Source organism: Podarcis liolepis, assembly GCF_965112155.1.
Source record: "Podarcis liolepis genome assembly, chromosome: 2".
NCBI lineage: Eukaryota > Metazoa > Chordata > Lepidosauria > Squamata > Lacertidae > Podarcis > Podarcis liolepis.
The window spans coordinates 22,363,681-22,383,373 of NC_139555.1; the positions used below are offsets into that span (position 1 = coordinate 22,363,681).

The 19,693-nt window shown below is 47.0% G+C and overlaps 1 protein-coding gene across 1 annotated transcript in view; it reads left to right on the forward strand.

Annotated features, from left to right (window-relative positions):
• The window catches only part of ERBB3 (erb-b2 receptor tyrosine kinase 3), a 99,982-nt gene that overhangs the window by 28,690 nt on the left and 51,599 nt on the right, over positions 1-19,693 (forward strand). The window contains exon 2 of the mRNA XM_083489853.1: positions 13,984-14,135. Within this exon, the coding sequence (XP_083345979.1) occupies positions 13,984-14,135 (152 nt within the window). The remainder of the gene's footprint in view (positions 1-13,983; positions 14,136-19,693) is intronic.

Consider the following 19,693-nt stretch of genomic DNA (forward strand, 5'->3'; position numbering starts at 1 on the left):
CCAGGAAGCTGGCCTGGCTGTCTCAGGAATTGAATCCATGCTGGATTCAGGAATTAGAAGGAGGGGTGGGGTCGGGCATGCAGCCTACCTCCCTCTCAAACTCATAATAGTATCTTTGCGAAAGGCAGTAGTTGTAGTGGTTAATACTACATAGTATTTTATTCATAATTAAGAGGGCTTCTTCACATCCTTACAATAATCTGCCTAGCGCTTCTGCAAATATTATTACAGTGGTACCTCGGGTTATGTACTTAATTTGTTCCGGAGGTCTTTTCTTAACCTGAAACTGTTCTTAACCTGAAGCACCACTTTAGCTAATGGGGCCTCCTGCTGCCGCTGCGCCGCCGGAGCACGATTTCTGTTCTCATCCTGAAGCAAAGTTCTTAACCCGAGGTAATATTTCTGGGTTAGCGGAGTCTGTAACCTGAAGCGTATGTAACCCGAGGTACTACTGTATCCTCTTATATCTCACAGGGAAAGGTCTGGATGAGGAGGCTGAAGCTGCAACAAAATGGCTAGCCTAATGCCACCTTAAATGATTTCTTAGATTTTTTTAGCTGTAGACTTCCTGGCTCGTGAGTCTTGCTCTTAGCAACTACGCTATGCTGGTCAATAACAGGCATTTGAAGGGTTAGCTGGGACTTGAAACAAAAACAGTGCCGAGACAACAAGTTATTAGTTGGAATGATGGACAAATTATGGGGCTGTGTAAATATCAGCTCTGTTTCAGGTCAGCTAGAACCAGGGCCATGTCTACTTATGTGTTAATCTGTAAAGGAATGTAGTAGGTGGGTAATTATTTACTCTGCAGCACCCGTATCCAAGGGTACCACTACTCCCAAACATTCACCTAGCAAAAACTGCTTTGAAAGTTCTGAGCGAAAATCTCAGGAAGACCTAGGCCCTGGTATTTTCTGCTAAAAAGCAATTTAGCCCCATTAGTTCCCACCCAAATCTAGGGTTAGGCAGCAGTCCTTGCTTTTAGGTCTTCTCACCCCCTGCCCCCAGCTCTCTAATGGTCACGGTTAGCGTGTCTGGAGATGTTTGGGTTGAACTCCCTGCTCAACTACAACAGACACTCCAAGTGTCCCTATTTTCCAGGGACAGTCGCAAATTTACAGAAGCCGTCCTGGTTTCTGATTTGATCCTAGCTTTTTCTTAGGATGTCCCCATTTTCATCAGGGAAATGTTGGAGGGTATGGAGTTGTGTGACCCCTTAGCCAAGGAGATAGGTAACTATATAACCTGTAGAAGACATCTGGGCAGCCCTGTCTAGGGAAGTTCTTAAACGTTAAATGTTTTGTTATGTTTTTATATACAGTGGTACCTCGGGTTACGTTACTGTACCTTCGGGTAACGTAACTTTTGAGTTGCGAGCATGACAAACCCAGAAGTGTATGCTTCTGGGTTTTGCCGTGCACGCATGTGCAGAAGCTCTCTATCACGTCGTGCGTGTGCGCAGAAGTGGCGCCTCTTGTTGCGGACTTTTCAGGTTGTGCACGGACCCCCAGAACGAATTAAGTATTGGAATTGGAAGCCGATCAGAGTGGCTGGGGCAATCCAGTTAGATGGACACGGTATAAATAAAATGATTATGATGATGGAATAGGATGTCCCTATTTTGACTAGAAAAATGTTGGAGGGTATGCTATAATGCTAGCCTTGAGAAGCTGGTTGAATGGATGTGAGAATTCAATAGGACAACTCCCAAATAAATTGTCTTGATCATCTTGGAGGAACCTTAGGATGCAAATGAAATAGCAATGCACTAAAACAGGAGTCAGCAAACTTTTTCAGCAGGGGGCCGGTCCACTGTCCCTCAGACCTTGTGGGGGGCGGACTATATTTTGAAAAAAAATGAATGAATTCCTATGCCCCACAAATAACCCAGAGATGCATTTTAAATAAAAGGACACATTCCACTCATGTAAAAACACGCTGATTCCTGGACCATCCATGGGCCAGATTTATAAGGCGATTGGGCCGGATCTAGCCCCCAGGCTTTAGTTTGCCTACCCATGCACTAAAATCCATTGTCTCTATTAGTTTAGGGGAGAACCCAAGAGGTTCTCTGCAGCTTTTCAGTTGTTGATGTCTATATGCACTGAATGACTGCAGTCCTTCTCTCTTCTGTCCCCATTCTATTTCTGTGACTAATGGCAGCTCTTCTTAAAATTATTTTTATTTTCGGTACCTCTAGCAGAGCCTCCAGACCTCTATTCACTGTCAGTGATTCAGTGTCTGTGTGCCACTGCTATGAACAGGGAGCGGGCAGCTGGCCACACAATGAATTGTGTGTCTACGCATATATGCGGTGTCTAAATTAAAACACATAACCTTTCAGCAACTGAAGATGTGGTGTGATGGAGTAAATTTGAATAACACAGGGCTGCAAGTCAGGGTTGGGTGGCATTTTATAGTCTGCTAGAGCGGGTGGCACTGTGGTCTAAACCACAGAGCCTAGGGCTTGCTGATCAGAAGGTTGGCAGTTCAAATCCCCGCAACGGGGTGAGCTCCCATTGTTCAGTCCCAGCTCTTGCCCACCTAGCAGTTTGAAAGCATGTCAAAGTGCAAGTAGATAAATAGGTACCACTCCGGCGGGAAGGTGAATGGTGTTTCCGTGCACTGCTCTGGTTTCGCCAGAAGCGGCTTAGTCATGCTGGCCACATGACCCAAAAGCTGTCTGCAGACAAACGCCAGCTCCCTTGGCCTATAGAGCGAGATGAGCACGCAACTCCAGAGTCGTCCTTTAGAGCCCTGTTTGCCAACTCCATGCCCTTCAGATGTTTTGGGCTACAACTTTCATGAGCCCTAGCCGACCTTGGAGGGCAGCAACTTAGTGAAAGCTTCTTCTTTTGACTTATTTTTGGTAAGGTAGGAGGGTTCATTTAGAACCTTTAAAAGTGAAATAGAAAATTATTGAGGATGATCAGCAGTGCTATGAAGCAGGACTTCAGGACGGATGTCTAGGACTCCACTCAGTGGAATGAACAGAAGGGCCCCAAACTCAGCAATTTTGACTCATTTCATTTTGAATCAAAGAAGCACACGTTGCCATTTGAGCAGGGGGCCCTATAATTGCAAACTGCTACCCAACCACACCATTGAGAGTAAGGGATGGTAGATTTGACCTCTGTTAGTTCCTGCAGTCAGGTGGTGTTTCCGTTTCCTATTTGTTAATGTTAAGAAATCATCTGCGGACCACCGAAGCGCTCTCTCTCTCTCTCTCTCTCTCTCTCCATCACTGAGATCTTGAGGTGTCTGTCCCCATATTACCCAATAATCTGTTTGCTGAACTGGGTTGCTTGGATGTTTGCTTGCTAAGTTGAGGTTTCTTGTGCAGGCTTGTTGTGTTTTCTCCATTAAAGGTTTCTTTATCTCAAGTGACAGCTCTAATGTGATTTCATCCAGACTGGGACAAGACTGACATCAGAATAAATCTGCTTCCCCCTCCTCACCTTGGATGGCACCTTTCGGCCTACTCTTGTTCCCAGGAAATGCAGAGAGACCTCAGATCCAAACAAACAGTTCAAGGGAACAGCCACACTTAGTCTTTAGGAGCCAATACTGTAGATGACAAGCATCCTCCTTTCCATGCCCGGCCCAACCATGAGGTGGGGTGAAGCAACTGCCTCAGGTGTTGGGAGCCCCCAGGCCGACAACCCTTCAGGGGCCCCACCCACCCTGCCACCACCGCCAGATTTCCAGTGAGATCTCGCAAGATTTTGGTGAGATCTTGCTGGAAATTGGTGCTGATTCTGTGGAGGTGGCCAGTACTTCCTGTTTCACCTCAAGTGGCAAAACAAGATGAGCTGCCCTTGCTCCATTTTCTTTGTTTTTGTTTGTTTATTACGGATTCCTATGTAAGTTCTGATTTTGGGTAGTATTCCCACTTGGGGTTTGATTTCCTTCATCATTTACTTGATCGCCCTTGGAAGATGGTGATTGATTCTACTGCTGCTTAATTGTCTTCTCCAGGCTTGACATCCCCATCTCCATAAACTTTTCCTCATAGGGCTTGATCTCCTTGCCTCTGACCATCTTTGTCGCCATCCTCTGGGTCAGCTCCAGGCCAAGGAGCTACTTTCTCACTTCAGCAGGTCAAGGGGCTCCTGTCCTGAGCCCCCTACTGGGGTGTAGGCCCTTGGCAGATGCCTGACCAGGCCAAACTTGGATGCCTGTCTGGAGTGTCTGTGGTTGCTCAGCAACCTACCGTGCTTCTGGTCCTACTCTATGGAGGCAAAGCAAAAGTAGGTAAGGGATGCCCTATATCTCAGCCAGTTGCAGTAAAAGCCAGAACCTGTTGGAGGGCAGTGTGAATCCTTCTCACCTTTCTTGGATCACCTACATATTTATGCAGTGAAGGTCTGGGACATAGGGTTCTAATGACAGACTGTGAGGTGTCCTTCTATATGTCAGCTGCTCGCCTTTGTAATGCAGGGGGTTGGGCTCGAAGACCCTTGGGATCCCTTCCAACTCTAGCAGTTTGAAAGCACGTCAAAGTGCAAGTAGGTACCGCTCTGGCGGGAAGGTAAACGGTGTTTCCGTGCGCAGCTCTGGTTCGCCAGAAGCGGCTTAGTCATGCTGGCCACATGACCCAGAAGCTGTACACCGGCTCCCTCAGCCAATAAAGCGAGATGAGCGCCGCAACCCCAGAGTCGGTCACACCTGGACCTAATGGTCAGGGGTCCCCTTTACCTTTTTATATGTTATATAACACTGTGACACCAGATGTCACTGTGGAGTCCCGCCTTTCCCTGCCGGATTTCCCTGTATGAGTTTACAATGCGTTTAACTGATTTGCTTCTTTGACGTGTCTAGATCCAGAGCCCAAGAGAAGTGGCCACAGTTGGGGAATACTTTTCGCATTGTATATACCATGAGGCCAATAACTTTACATATAAAGAATGAACCTCGGGTGTCCTAATCTAGGTGGACGGGTGAAGAGATTGTGGTTACGGCGGTGGGGAGTGGGTGTCATTGATTTTATCTGTTTTCCCCTCTCCCCACACCCAGCTGCTCAGCTCTGAGTCACGTCTGGCTCTTGAATAGCAACCCGGCAAAGAACATGTCACTAGAAAAATGGGACAAAACTCAGTGGTCCTGGCTCCTAGCCCCTTCCTGTTTGCTACCCCTTCCCGTTTGCCCTCTGCCAACCCACAACCCAAGTTCATCCCTCACCACGTTCTAATCTTTATTAATACTCATTAATCCCTTATAGCTGGCAGTAGAACCCAGGAGTCCTGGGCTCCTAGGTTCTCGGGGCTGAAGGAAACTGAGGGGCACTTGTGTGTGGCGCATGTGTGTGTGTGTACACACACACACACACACACACACACACACACACACTGACAAGGGAAATGATTGAGAGGAGTTAAACACTTCCACCCCCTCCAACCCTTTCATGTTCCCCCCTCCAGTTATCGCTTCAGGAAAGGACTTGATATGCCTGGCTGTTGCTTGCCTCCCAGGCTGGAGCCACTGTCTGGACTGGGGAGAAGAGGGTGGGTAGCTGTTCATGCCAATTCTCCCTCTGCCTTTTTTTGCCCATTGAGGAAAGAGGCTGCCAGGCCAGAGGCGGCAGAAGGATGGAGTATAGATTGCCTGGAAAGGAAGCATTGTTTATGTCTGGTGGCAATAAATAGCTATGGACTATCAAAGGCAGCCCTTGCTACCATCACTACTGTTTTTCAGCCCTTTGGTGACTTAAATCCACAGTACAATTAAGCATAGAAAGAGTGCAGATGTAAGGACAGAGAAGTGTCTCACTGATCAGGGAACGTGGCTGCAATTTTTGCGATTCTTATCCCAGCTTAGACCAGGGAAGGTTATAGCACAGCAATGGGGAATCCTTGAGGAACCCATGCAGAAAAGATTTAACAGAACATCTAAAAACAATTCCAGTACAGATGCAGACAGGGAAATATTTCAACTTTTTAAAAAAGATTTCTACTTAAAAGGTTGCATGGAAGAGGAAGGTCTTCGGTAAGTGCCGAAAACAACAACAGAGATGCTGTTTGCCTAACATTTAACAGGAGGGAAGCTATGTTGCTTTAGTCAATGAATCTGGATTAGAGGACTCTGTGACTTCTACGAATTAAGAGAGGTGGGATAGATTTGTGTAGATTTATTTTTTGTAACGTGTTAATAAGTAAGAGATGGGGTTCACTGACATAGCAGTAAGGAGGGAATATTCCAGAGGTAAGGAAGGGGAGGGGGAGGATGAGCTCGGAAAGTTCAGGGCTGGATCCACCACCTCTTTGGGTGAAGTGGGGGGCTGATGGACATATCTGTTCCCTTCCCTTCAAGCAGTCTTGTGGCAGGATCTTTTAATGTCTCCACCCCTCCCCATGGATAATCACCCCATTGTTGTCCAGCCAGGACATGGCTTGGGGCTGTCCCTTCACAGAGTGGCCTGGGGAGCAAAGCAGCTCCATCTGGGGACAATGAAGGCCCTGTGTCCAGGCTCTCCTCCCCTTCTGGAGCTGGCAGGGGTTTCCGTTCCTGCACCCAGAAGGTCTACTTCTTCCATGGCTACTGGGACATTCGGAATGACTGGTGGAGTGATAAGGCTCGAACTTTTACAGGATCTGCCAGGGGAATTTATCTCTGTCCTTATTCCACTGGAAACACATAGCAGAAACCACAAATAACTTTTGCGCTCGGGGAATCCTGTGTCCAGATTTCCAGCCCAGTTGGCCCCAAATGCATCTTTTTGCCCCCGTTCTCTTTCCCTACCTTGGGAACATAAACTGTAGGTGTGGCTTTTGGCATTGTGTATGTGTTTGGATTGCCGAAGTCCTGTTGTGTTCCAGGTACGACACGAACCTGCTGTGCGTCAATCACTTTGGGCTGTTGATTGGCTCAGACTGTTGGCCGATCAGGTTGTTTGTTTGTGTCATACTTGGCGAAAGAAGTTGCCCAGCCAGTTTGGTGTGTGCGTGTCAGTTTTTGAGGCAACTGCGGAAGATTTATGGGCTCGTGCTTAACCCTCATGAACTTTACAGATATGAAGCAAATGTACACACCCAAACTGTAGGAAATAGCAGCAGTTAAAGAGCTTGAAAGTAAATGGCTTCTTCTCTGTAGCTCACCAGATTTCACATCATAATGTGGTCTTGTCTATAGGTCATGGATAAGTACAGCATAGTATCTTTTTTTTAATGTAAAGTCAAATGTCCAGAACTCATGCCTACATGGAAACCATGCTAGAGAGAGCTTGGGAGGTCTAGTGGCAGACAGCAGTGGGTTTATTCTGGGATGGGGAAGGGAGTTCAGATTTCAGGGGTAGGCAACCTAAGGCCCATGGGCACAAGGTATGAATAAAAAAATGCTTTCTGAAATTTTCTCTAGGTTTTGAAGAACGTGACTGTGATTATTATTTTTTTTTTATAAAATTTTTATTGGTTTTACAACGTTTTAAAAAGACAAACAAACAATGAAAATGACAAACAAACACGCATAGTTTCGTACATATTTTCTTATAAACCTCTTTTCTTGGACTTCCCCATACCCCCCCTCTCTGCATCCCAATGTCCATACTTCAACTAGCAACTCCCAATTATTGCTTTCAAGTCTCTGTCAACTTAGTTCTTTTCTATCTTCTAACCATATATCCCTGTACCCCCTTGTTTCTGAAAACCACGACATTTTTAACATTCATTAAGTTTATAATAGTCCTTCAGATAACTTTTAAATTTTCTCCAGTCTTCTTCCACCGTCTCTTTTCGTTGGTCACGGATTCTGCCTGTCATCTCGGCCAATGTCATATAGTCCATCACTTTCATCTGCCATTCTTCCAGAGTGGGTAAATCTTGTGTCTTCCAATACTTTGCGATGAGTATTCTTGCCGCTGTTGTAGCATACATAAAAAAAGTTCTATCCTTCTTTGTCACCAATTGGCCGACAATGCCCAGAAGAAAGGCCTCTGGCTTTTTGGGAAAGGTACATTTAAGTACCTTTTTCATTTCATTATAGATCATTTCCCAGAAGGCCTTAATCTTCGGGCAAGTCCACCAAAGGTGATAAAAGGTACCTTCAGACGTGACTGTGATTATTGATTGGCATAGGATATGCTCAAAGGAACTCCGTTCCTCTAGAATTTCCCCCCTCCACCTGCAATGTACTTATTTACTTACTGCTTCTGGGGTGTAGCAATCTCCTTCCTGCTGCATATATACTGGTACATTGCTCTCTGCTGCCCTAAGTCAGCTGCGATGTTTCTGTAGGGGAGCATTCCTCCCTCACCTGTCTGTAGCAGCCAGCACTTTCCCCCCATCAGTTCCAACACCTTTATAACCATGGGACAAGATGGGCAGTGCAGAGCTTGGTGATGGCATACTTAGCCTGAAATCAGCAAAGAATGGCAATTGTCTTTGCTCCTTTAGGCTTTCAATGTTTATACCAGATCCAAGCCATGTCAACCTAGGCCAGCAGGACTTTCTCCAAGGTGACTGCGCTGCCAGAAGAGGAATGGCAAAACTTGTTCCTGTGTGCTCGTCACAAAAGAAACAGAAATGGCAGGGAAGTGCCCATTCTTAGGCGGGAATTTTTTTTTGCTAGCCTGCTTTTTGTTCATAAGAGGGGCTGGCAGAGAAGCAACAGGGGGCTCTGTCTGGCCTTCTGCCTGTTTTAAAAGGTACAGTGTACCTCGGGTTAAGAACTTAATTCGTTCCAGAAGTCCGTTCTTAACCTGAAACACCATTTTAGCTAATGGGGCCTCCCGCTGCCACCGCACCGCCGGAGCACGATTTCTGTTCTCATCCTGAAGCAAAGTTTTTAACCTGAGGTACTATTTCTGGGTTAGCGGAGACTGTAACCTGAAGCGTATGTAACCTGAAGTATATGTAACCCGAGGTACCACTGTAAAGGTAAAGGACCCCTGACAGTTAAGTCCAGTCGCAAATGACTCTGGGGCTGGGGCGCTCATCTCGCTCTATAGGCCGAGGGAGCTGACGTTTGTCTGCAGACAGTTTTTCCGGGTCATGTGGCCAGCATGGCTAAACCGCTTCTGGTGAAACCAGAGCAGCGCACAGAAATGCGGTTTACCTTCCCGCCGGAGCGGTACCTATTTATCTACTTGCACTTTGACGTGCTTTCGAACTGCTAGGTTGGCAGGAGCAGGGACCGAGCAACGGGAGCTCATTCCATCGCAGGGATTCAAACCGCTGACCTTCTGATCAGCAAGCCTAAGAGGCTCAGTGGTTTAGACCACAGCGCCACCTGCATCCCTCTGCCTGTTTTAGAACATACCAAATAAAGTAGACTAGTTCTTTTTGGGGATTAATTTACAGAGCAGTAGTTTTGTTGTTTATGTTTTCCTTTAGCAGTAGTACAATGGGCACAAATTCTTCAGATGCAGCTTTTCCTGGAATCTTCCCTGCCCATTGGTGTGGGGAAGATGTACCTCTCTCCATCATGCACAGAAACAAAGCCTCTTTTGTGCGGTGGGATGAGGGCAGCAATAGGAGGAAGACAGAGTTAAAGGTAGGGCAATTCCCTTGCTTAGCAGGAAATGCATCTAAGACATATCCTTTATAACCCTGCGCACTGGATATGGATTCTGGGGCTGAATAAATTCAGATCATCTACAGTGCCTGGTTTGTTTACTATTCTGTTTGCTTACCGTACATTGTTTGAAGTTCTTATCGTAATAGCTGTTAAATCCACACCCCGAGGAAGAAAAATGTTCTTGTGTGGTGCTTAGTCAACATTACTGCATCACAGTCTTGCTGTTCTAAAAGCAATGTGTAAGCCTGGGTATTGGCATAGCTGTTCGACCCCTTTAAGGGTGGAAGTCACTGGCAGATACCCAGGATGAGTTAAAAACAAACAAAAGAAGTGCTTCTTTTGGTCCCATCTGCATCAGTACATTTAAAGCACTGTGATACCACTTTAAACAGTCATGGCTTCCCCAAGAGAATCCTGGACACTGTAATTTGTTAAAGGTGCTGAGAGTTGTTGGGAGACTCCTATCAGAGGCGGATTTAGGGCAGTGTGACCAGTATTCAATGCTAGTCCTATTCAGAGTAAATCCACTGAAATTAATGGGCACGACTCACTTAGGTCTACCAAACACAACCCTATGTTCATTGCAACTGGACTAAAGAAGGTGGACTTCCCCTGTTCTTGAACTGCATGTTTTATGTATATCTTCTGCTTTTAGTACAAATGAGTGGTTTTGAATAAGGAACATGGGGGTGGGGGTTGAGTGAGAGTTTGTTTTGGATGATTTAATCCAAAATGAAAACCGAGCAGGGTAGCCTTGTTTATTCAGTGTTCGCTCTGTTACCTATTAACAACAAGTGTTTATGCGTTCATGGATGATGGGGCACAGTGTGCCTAACCTGTGATTTAGCAACAAAAGTTTACCTGCAAACACCAGATACTGGAGAGCACACCTGTCTCCATGGCTAATTGATCCAGAATAACCACTACTGCCTGCTCTGCGCACACAACTGATAATTTAAGTAACATCCTCGCTTTACCTATAAACATGAAAGAAGAAAAACCACCCTTTTGCCACTTGTAATTCACTTGATTACATGATAAAGAGAAGGGTAAAGTCAGTGGTAACTAACTAATCTATATTTCTTTTTTGTGAATGTGCCTGTTCTGTGGAACTCCCTGCTCTTGGAAAGAACCCAACAGGTTGGCTGTCGTGAGCTTTCAGTACCTGCTTAAGCCCTACCTGTTTGCCCAGGTCTTTGTTTGGTTCCTAATTTCCAGCTTTGAATAATATATAGTGCTGGCGACAGGGAGTGGAATTCTACAGTTGTTTTCAGTGTTTTAATACATTATTATTTTGTTTTATATTATGAACCATTTAAGTATCACTAAGAGAGGGAGCAGTGCAGAAATATTTTAAAAAGAACAAATGAATATTAAAAATGTGGTTCTGGCGCGTTCGCCCAAAGAGAACAGAAAATAGTGAGCATCGACAAGCCTTGAAATAAAAAGAGAACTAGAAGCCAGGTGTTTTCTGCATCCTCACACCCTAAGCTTCCTTTCAAAGCTGCTGGGAGAAGTCTGCGTGATAATAGAGGAGTGCTGAAAGCTGTAACTAGCGCTTGGTCTGTTTCACACACCCCATCCCTCACCTGCTCTGTAGGGTTGCAATGAAGAGGGTGGTGCTTGCCTGGAAATCAGGCCTGTGCAGGGGAGGGTGGGCAGCCGGGTACGGGTGCCAAGGGCCTGATGGACTTACGCTGCCATGCCAAGAACAAGACTCTCAGACCATATCTGCAGGAGCCTGCTGGAGAATTAGGGTATGGATCTTGATGGAGTCAGGGCATTGTGTAGTGGTGCTTTGCAAGGGGCAAAGATGGCACCCAGTGGGTCAGTGGTGTGTTGAGGATGCAGCTTGATGCGTGTGTTGCATGCCAAAAAAACCCACAAGTGTAAATGCACCCACACCAGAATGTACTCCTTGTCAAGGAGAACAGAAAACAAAAGAACCATTCTGGGGCAGATCCAGATCTCAGCAAAGCTCTCTGAGGCCTATCAAGTCAAGGAACCTGCTTCTCTGTGGTTTCTGCCCTATTGCACACTTCTTCTTGTTACCTGCCACTTCAGCTGTGGGGGAGAAGCTGATTGCTTATTTACCTTCCAAGGGGTGGAGCTGGAATTGCCTGTGCTCATGGTTGCCAATCATTTCCCTGGCAAATTGCCTTCAGGCCCTGGGTGAGATTAGCCAATGGCAAGCTGCCAGGAAGTGGGCACCATGGTGACTGGTATTTTTTTTTTTGTATTGACTTCCTCTGTTCCAAAAAAAGTAAAACTGGTCAATAGTGCCCACTTGTTTTCCAAGCGGTGTGATATATCCGTACCCACACACACATATATACAGAACTTGACTTTTTGAAACTTTACTGTCTGGTTTTAAGGAAATTCAGAATTTGAAATTCTGAACTCTTGACATAAAAGTGGAATGTCATCTTGTATTCAACAACCACTGCTAAAAGCAGGTTCTCCTTTCTTATACAGTGGTACCTCAGGTTAAGTACTTAATTCGTTCCGGAGGTCCATTCTTAACCTGTAGCTGCTGTTAACCTGAAGCACTACTTTAGCTAATGGGGCCTCCTGCTGCCACCGCGCCGCCGGAGCACGGTTTCTGTTCTCATCCTGAAGCAAAGTTCTTAATCTGAGGTACTATTTCTGGGTTAGCGGAGTCTGTAACTTGAAGCGTATGTAACCTGAAGCGTATGTAACCCGAGGTACCACTGTATTTGGCTGTGTTTCATATAGAACTTCCTGCCAACCTAGCAGTTTGAAAGCACATCAAAGTGCAAGTAAATAAATAGGTACCGCTCCGGCGGGAAGGTAAACGGCGTTTCCGTGCGCTGCTCTGGTTCACCTGAAGCAGCTTAGTCATGCTGTCCACATGACCTGGAAGCTGTATGCCAGCTCCCTCAGCCAATAAAGCGAGATGAGCCCAGAGTCGGTCACGACTGGACCTAATGGTCAGGGGTCCCTTTACCTTTTACATATAGAACTATGTAATAAGTTCTGTGTGCCCAATACACTTTGGGCTTCAATCTCTGGAGCAGGAGCTCCCCATTCTCCATGGCAAACCCCTTTTGAAACTGGGGATAGTGAGTTCAAAAAACAGTTTGTAATGTGTCATTGGGGTCAGGTGTTCTGAGGAAAACAAGCAACAAGCCTACTAGGCATGTCCAAGCCCTTGAGCACCTCTGAAGTTGGATGCTGGCCATCATTGCCACCCTTCTGAGGAACTATAAGCAATTTTACAGGTGGCTGCTTCTCCCTGGTGATGTTTGTGCCAGGCTTCAAGTCGAAGGATAGTTCTGAAAGTTATGGCATCTAACATGGTTGTTTGGCATTACCCTAACTGGTATCGACCATAGTTGCTTTACTACATCATCTGATCCTACTAAATATATATATATATAGGAGTTTTTGTTTTGTTTTATTTTGTTACGTATTTTGTGCTCTCATTTTGTATTTTTATATTGTGAGCCACCCTGAAATCTTTGGATGAAGGGCAGTATACAGATTTAATAAATAATCCCATATGGATTGCAGATGTCAGTCACATTTGTTACTCACAAGAGTGCCTCGAGCAAGGTTTCCCAAACTTGGGTGTCCAGCTGTTTTGGGGCTACAATTCCCATCATCCCTGCTAGATAGGGATGATGGGAGTTGTAGTCTGAAAACAGCTGGACACCCATGTTTGGGAAAGCCTTCTCTAGAGGCATCCTAAGTGAGTCCATAGAGCAAGGGTGGTTAACCTGTGTTCTTTCAGATGTTGTTGGACTCAAACTTCCATCAGCCCCAGCCACCATGGGGAATGGTCAGGGATGATGGGAGCTGTAGTTCAACAACACTTGGAGGGACCACAGGTTCTCTGTCTCTCCCATTGAGAAGATCTATCCATACCCAAACTGCGGGAGGCAGTGTAAGACAGGAGTGCCTGGCGTGCTCTGGTCCATGGGGTCGGACACGACTAAATGACTAAACAACAACAACAACAAATCCATACCCAAATTCATAGCAGTTCCCTGTCCCAAAGAAAACCTGAGGACTGTAATTCTGTGAGAAGGGGACTGGGGATTCTTAGTTCCTTCAGCAAACTACGGTTACTACCAGGATTTGGGGGGAAGGAAATCATGATAGTTAAACTGGCATAAAAGTTTGGTAAGTTCATGGTGTGGATATATCCTTAGTGTCAGGGGGCTTGAGTGAAGTGCCTTGAGTGATATGTTCCAGAGGAAGGTTGTTGTGACCCTGGACAGCTAACTTGGTTCACACCTAATCTTTACTTGCAGCATGCTCTGGCCAGGATCGTGGACCAAATTGTGAAGCGCTGATGTGTGGGCAGCCCTGCTTATGATGGGTGTGTGTGTGTGTGTGTGTGTGTGTGTGTGTTTGACCTTGATCTTTCTTGTCTCCAGTTGGCTGCCAAGTTTCAGCTACTGTGCTTTGCTCCTGACTTATGCATCTTTTCTCCTTCTTTTGTTGCAGTCTGTGCAGGCACCCTGAATGGTCTCAGCGTCACGGGAGATTCCCACCAGACATACCAGACGCTACAGAAAATGTACAACAACTGTGAGATTGTCATGGGCAACCTTGAGATTGTGCTCATTGAAAGAAATTCGGACCTCTCATTCTTGCAGGTAACGAGGGGTTGGAAAGGAGATTACTTGCTGAGCGTGTGTGTTGGGGGAAAGACCTTTGTGTGTTGGCATCAGCCAGTAAGGATCTAGGAGGAGGAGAATGCTTTGAAATAAAGAAGGCAGGAAGAGATGTTGACACCCCATGGCTCCCATGCCCATAGGGGCTGAAGGGTCTTCACTCACCCAATAAATATTTGAGGGGGCTGCCATTCAAATGGTGTGTGTGCATCGCATCATGTGATCAATTAAGGGGCTTACCTGGCCTCCCCAATATTTTGTTCAAGTTGGCATGACCTGCCCATGCCCTACGACAGGGGGGGGGGGTCAGCAAACCTTTTCAGCAGGTGACCGGTCCACTGTCCCTCAGACCTTGTGGGGATGCAGACTATATTTTTTGGGGGGGGGGATGAACACATTCCTATGCCCCACAAATAACCCAGAGATGCATTTTAAATAAATAAAAGCACACATTCTACTCATGTAAAAACACCAGGCAGGCCCCACAAATAACCCAGAGATGCATTTTAAATAAAAGCACACCTTCTACTCATGTAAAAACACCAGGCAGGCCTCACAAATAACCCAGAGATGCATTTTAAATAAAAGGACACATTCTACTCATGTAAAAACACATTGATTCTGTGGGCCAGATTTAGAAGGCAATTGGGCCGGACCGGACCCGACCCCCGGGCCTTAGTCTGCCTACCCATGCCCTACTATAAGCTACTACTACTTAAGCCTGTCATGAAGCTTAAGCATGTGTACAATCTCCTGGGGCTTCCCTTCCTTTTTAAAATAACATAATCTAAAATAATTTTAGATTATACTGTAAACTCTTTGGGGCAGGGGTTTGCCATTTTATACTCTTTAAAGTACCATGCACACTGCTGGCCCAGGTATTGCTGGTGCAGGTAAAATAATAGATCCCATGCACACTTTTTTTGCAGACTAGGAGCCAACCTTGTGCATGTACATTCCTTTCTCTCCCTCTTCCCTTGTTTGCAGCTATTTCCTGCCCCACTCTTCCCTTTCCACAGATAAACATGATATTGTGTGAATATGTTCATTGATATAAGTCATGGTTTCCTCACAACCACTGATTTCAAGCCGATTTGCAAAACCATGGTTAGAAAAGAATGTAGTCTGCCGTTAACAGCTATTGAGCTATCACACACATAAAATGAAAACATGGTTACTGTCAGGAAGGGAGGGGGAGAAAGCATGCTGGAGTGGGGAAGGGGGATAGTTCAATCCTGAATCTGAATCCCAACTGCAAACCATGATTTGCAAAAAGCCCGTGTTACGAGTGCACCAGGCCTAAGTTTATTCCTGTTGACAACAGATTTGTGAAGCTAGCACGGAATCTTCTCCAAGGCACCCTGGGAATATTGACTGTCAGCAGTTTAAGCAATACCCTTGTTACCGTCTTAGGATTTAAATTAACCTCTCTGTCTTTCCTCCTTGGTCCTTACCCCATCTCACTAGTGTGGAGAACTGTCTTGTTAGCTCTCCCCCTCTTCCTGCTCTCACTTGCTCCCAGATTTCCTGCCAGACAGGGCTGTGCCCTGACTTGCCTTCTATGGGCACCAGACAGGTAGACAGCACTTATGGCACCTAGACTCTTCCTTGATAAAGAGCCAAGGTTGTGGAGTTTTTGCTGTGTTGGGTTCCTGCATCTTAAAGTGGGGAGTCATAGGTTAGTGCCAAGACGGAGGAGGGATTGAACGATGCTGCTCGTCATATGTTGGCGTCAGTGAGGTTTGCACTTTGAGGGTGAATAGAAGCCTGGGCATCCCTGCTTCAGATCTATGCTGCAGCTGGCTAAAGGTTTCAATGCTGGGGTAATTTCCTTCAGCTCACAGTTGAGGCCATAGCTGTCAACCTTCCCTTTTTTTTTGCGGGAAATTCCCTTATTCCAGCGCCGCTTCCCGCTGCTATCCCGGATTGTTAGATATCCTGTAGACTGTCCCCGGGACAGGTGAGGCTGCTGATCCCTTATTTTTGGGGCGAAAGATAAAAGTAAAGGGACCCCTAACTATTAGGTCCAGTCGTGACCGACTCTGGGGTTTCGGCGCTCATCTTGCTTTATTGGCTGAGGGAGCCGGCGTACAGCTTCTGGGTCATGTGGCCAGCATGACTAAGCCGCTTCTGGCAAACTAGAGCAGCACACGGAAATGCCATTTACCTTCCTGCCGGAGCGGTACCTATTTATCTACTTGCACTTTGACTTGCTTTCGAACTGCTAGGTTGGCAGGAGCAGGGACCGAGCAACAGGAGCTCACCCCGTCGTGGCAATTTGAACCGCCGACCTTCTGATCGGCAAGTCCTAGGCTCTGTGGTTTAACCCACAGCGCCACCCACACCCCTATTTTCGGGGCTGCTGATCCCTTATTTTCAAATCTGAAAGTTGACAGCTATGGTTGAGGCAGTAGAGTTTCGGATTGTCCACCTTCCCAGAGTAGCTGGGAGGCCGAGATATCCAGTGTCCAATCTGAACAGCTGTATAATATGTTAATCTAGATTGAACCTGCCTGTGGTATGTGGGAACCACAGTATGATGAGTGGGAAAGACTCTTCATAATGTGATTGTACAAATGGAGCCAACTCATCATTGCAGGAATTAACTTTCCTGCGTCCAGTGGTAGGGTGAGCTGTCAACAACAACTGACCTATTGAGTGTTGTCTGAAGTCACAGTGGTCCTTTCCCTGACTAATGCATTCTCCCACAGGGAAAGAGCCTTCCCCACCCCCTTCATTTAATTTGAGAGAGTATGAAACGTACCTTACGTGGGTGGCCACCAAATGCAGTCACTAACACAAGACAACAGTTCCCCAGCAAAGATGATGATATCATAGTCTCGGGGGATTTCACAAGCTCTAATGCTTTGTGATCCCTATAGAAAAACTAAGAACATCTTGCCTAAAAAGATTGTAGGGTAACCAGCAGGCCTCTGCCTTGACCTTTCTAATGCAAAGTAGCCGTAATCTGGCTTGCTGCAGAATCACTTGGGGATGTAAAATCCTTCGGAGAAATGAGCATCATTATAGTTGGGCATCTTGGTAAGTCTAGATGATATAAATTTTTCCCCTCAGCTCAGAGGGGAGAAAAAAGAGGCTGAAACTCAAGAGAAATTATTTCTGCTCTAGTGTCAGAACATGGAGATGAGGAAGGTGTCTCGTTGATCCAACGAGTATGATCCAACAAAAGAGAAAGGGAAAATGAAACATGGCGACGGTTGCAGCTGCAAACTTGATAAGTAATTCAAACAAGAGTTTGGGGTGTGCAATAAAGGAATTTTGTTTGAACTCTGCAACTCCTGAATTCGCAGGTCTGTTGCCATACCGTTTAGTTTCACTCTTGAAACAGTATCAAACGGCTCCTCTTCTCTAGGTTTCTGATCCTCGGATTACTGCAAAATTGCACCGCTCTTACAACCACTTTTGGAAAACTTTGGGGGCGGCAGATTCACACAACCCCTTTCACATGTTGATATAACATCTGGAAGGGACCCTTGCCCCACCACAGTTGCATGGGCTAGCCCTGTCCACTGCCACTGCGAAAGGTAGCCACATCCACTTCTGCCACCATGCTCCTGTGACATCCAACACGCCCAGTGGATATTGGAAAGCACTTGGGGTCCCCCTCACTTGGAGAAGCTCTACACATGCATATCTGTATTGTACATAGACTTGTTTCCAGGGCCGGATTTAGGTTTGATGAGGCCCTAAGCTACTGAAGGTAATGGGGCCCTTTATATGCCCAGCTGTCCTTTGTCAACAACATATTGCCACTGTTTATTGTGTTGAATATATGCTATATGGTAATTAATAGACCTAAGAGGTATCTAAAGCCATTTGCACATGCAGAATGTAGGCACCCAATACAGTGGTGCCCCGCAAGACGAATGCCTCGCAAGACGGAAAACCCGCAAGACGAAAGGGTTTTCTGTTTTGGAGGCGCTTCGCAAGACGAATTTCCCTATGGGCTCTTTTAAATGCTGGTGGTGGGGAGCAAAGCCTTTCCCCCCCTCCGGCCTTCAGAAGAGGTCCAGGAAGGCCGGCAGGGGCCGAAAGGCTTTGCTCCCCACCGCCAGCATTTTAAAAGCAGTCCGGGATAGCAGGGAAGGACCTCTTCTGAAGGCGGGCGGGGGGCGAAAGTCTTTGCTCCCCCCTGCCTGCCTTCCCGGGAGAGCGGAGAAAGGCAGCGCATTTCTCCGCTGTCCCGGACGGCTTTTGAAGGCAGGCGGGGGGGGCAAAGACTTTCGCCCCCCGCTCGCCTTCAGAAGAGGTCCAGGACCTCTTCTGAAGGCGGGCGGGGGGCAAAAGTCTTTGCTACCCCCTGCCTGCCTTCCCGGGAGAGCGGAGAAAGGCAGCGCGTTTCTCCGCTGTCCCGGACGGCTTTTGAAGGCAGGCGGAGGGGAGCAAAGACTTTCACCCCCCGCCCGCCTTCAGAAGAGGTCCAGGGCGGGGGGCGAAAGTCTTTGCTCCCCCCTGCATGCCTTCCCGGGAGAGCGGAGAAAGACAGCGCATTTCTCCGCTGTCCCAGACGGCTTTTGAAGGCAGGCGGGGGGGCAAAGACTTTCGCCCCCCGCTTGCCTTCAGAAGAGGTCCAGGACCTCTTCTGAAGGCGGGCGGGGGGCGAAAGTCTTTGCTCCCCCTGCATGCCTTCCCGGGAGAGCGGAGAAAGACAGTGCATTTCTCCGCTGTCCCAGGCGGCTTTTGAAGGCAGGCGGGTGGGCAAAGACTTTCGCCCCCCGCTCGCCTTCAGAAGAGGTCCAGGACCTCTTCTGAAGGCGGGCGGGGGGCAAAAGTCTTTGTCCCCCCTGCCTGCCTTCCCAGGGGCTTTTACATCGCCCCGAACAGCGGAGAAGTCCTCCGCTGTCCCGGGCGATTTTAAAATGCCGCCCGCCAGCATTTTAAGATCGCCCCGGACAACGGAGAAGTCCTCCGCTGTCCCGGGGTTTTTCAAAATGCTGAGGGTGGGAAGAAAAGCCCTTGTCCCCCCCCCCCCCAGCCTTCAGAAGAGGTCGGGGGACAGACTGTCCCCGGACCTGGTCTGAAGGCGGTTTCCATAGGAACACATTAATTGATTTTCAATGCATTCCTATGGGAAACCGTGCATCGCAAGACGAAAAACTCGCAAGAAGAAAAAACTTGCAGAACGAATTAATTTCGTCTTGCGAGGCACCACTGTATATGAAAATGAGAAAACTAGTGATATTTTAGGGAGCAGGCTAGCAGGCAGGGCCCATTACTTACATCATAGGAGTCTACACAACACAAAACACTGTTGCTGTATGTAGCTTTTATTTTACAGCCATACCTCTTGTTACGTTCGGTTCAGGTTACGTCTTTTCAGGTTGCATCCCGCAGCGACCCGGAGGTACTGGAAAGGGTTACTTCTGGGTTTCGCCACGTGCGCATGCACAGAAGCAGCAAATCGCAACCCGTGCATGCACAGACGTGCAGACATAGGTTGCGTTCTGCTCATGTTGTGAACGGGTCTCCAGAACGGATTCCGTTTGCAACCAGAGGTACCACTGTATTTGTTTTTTACC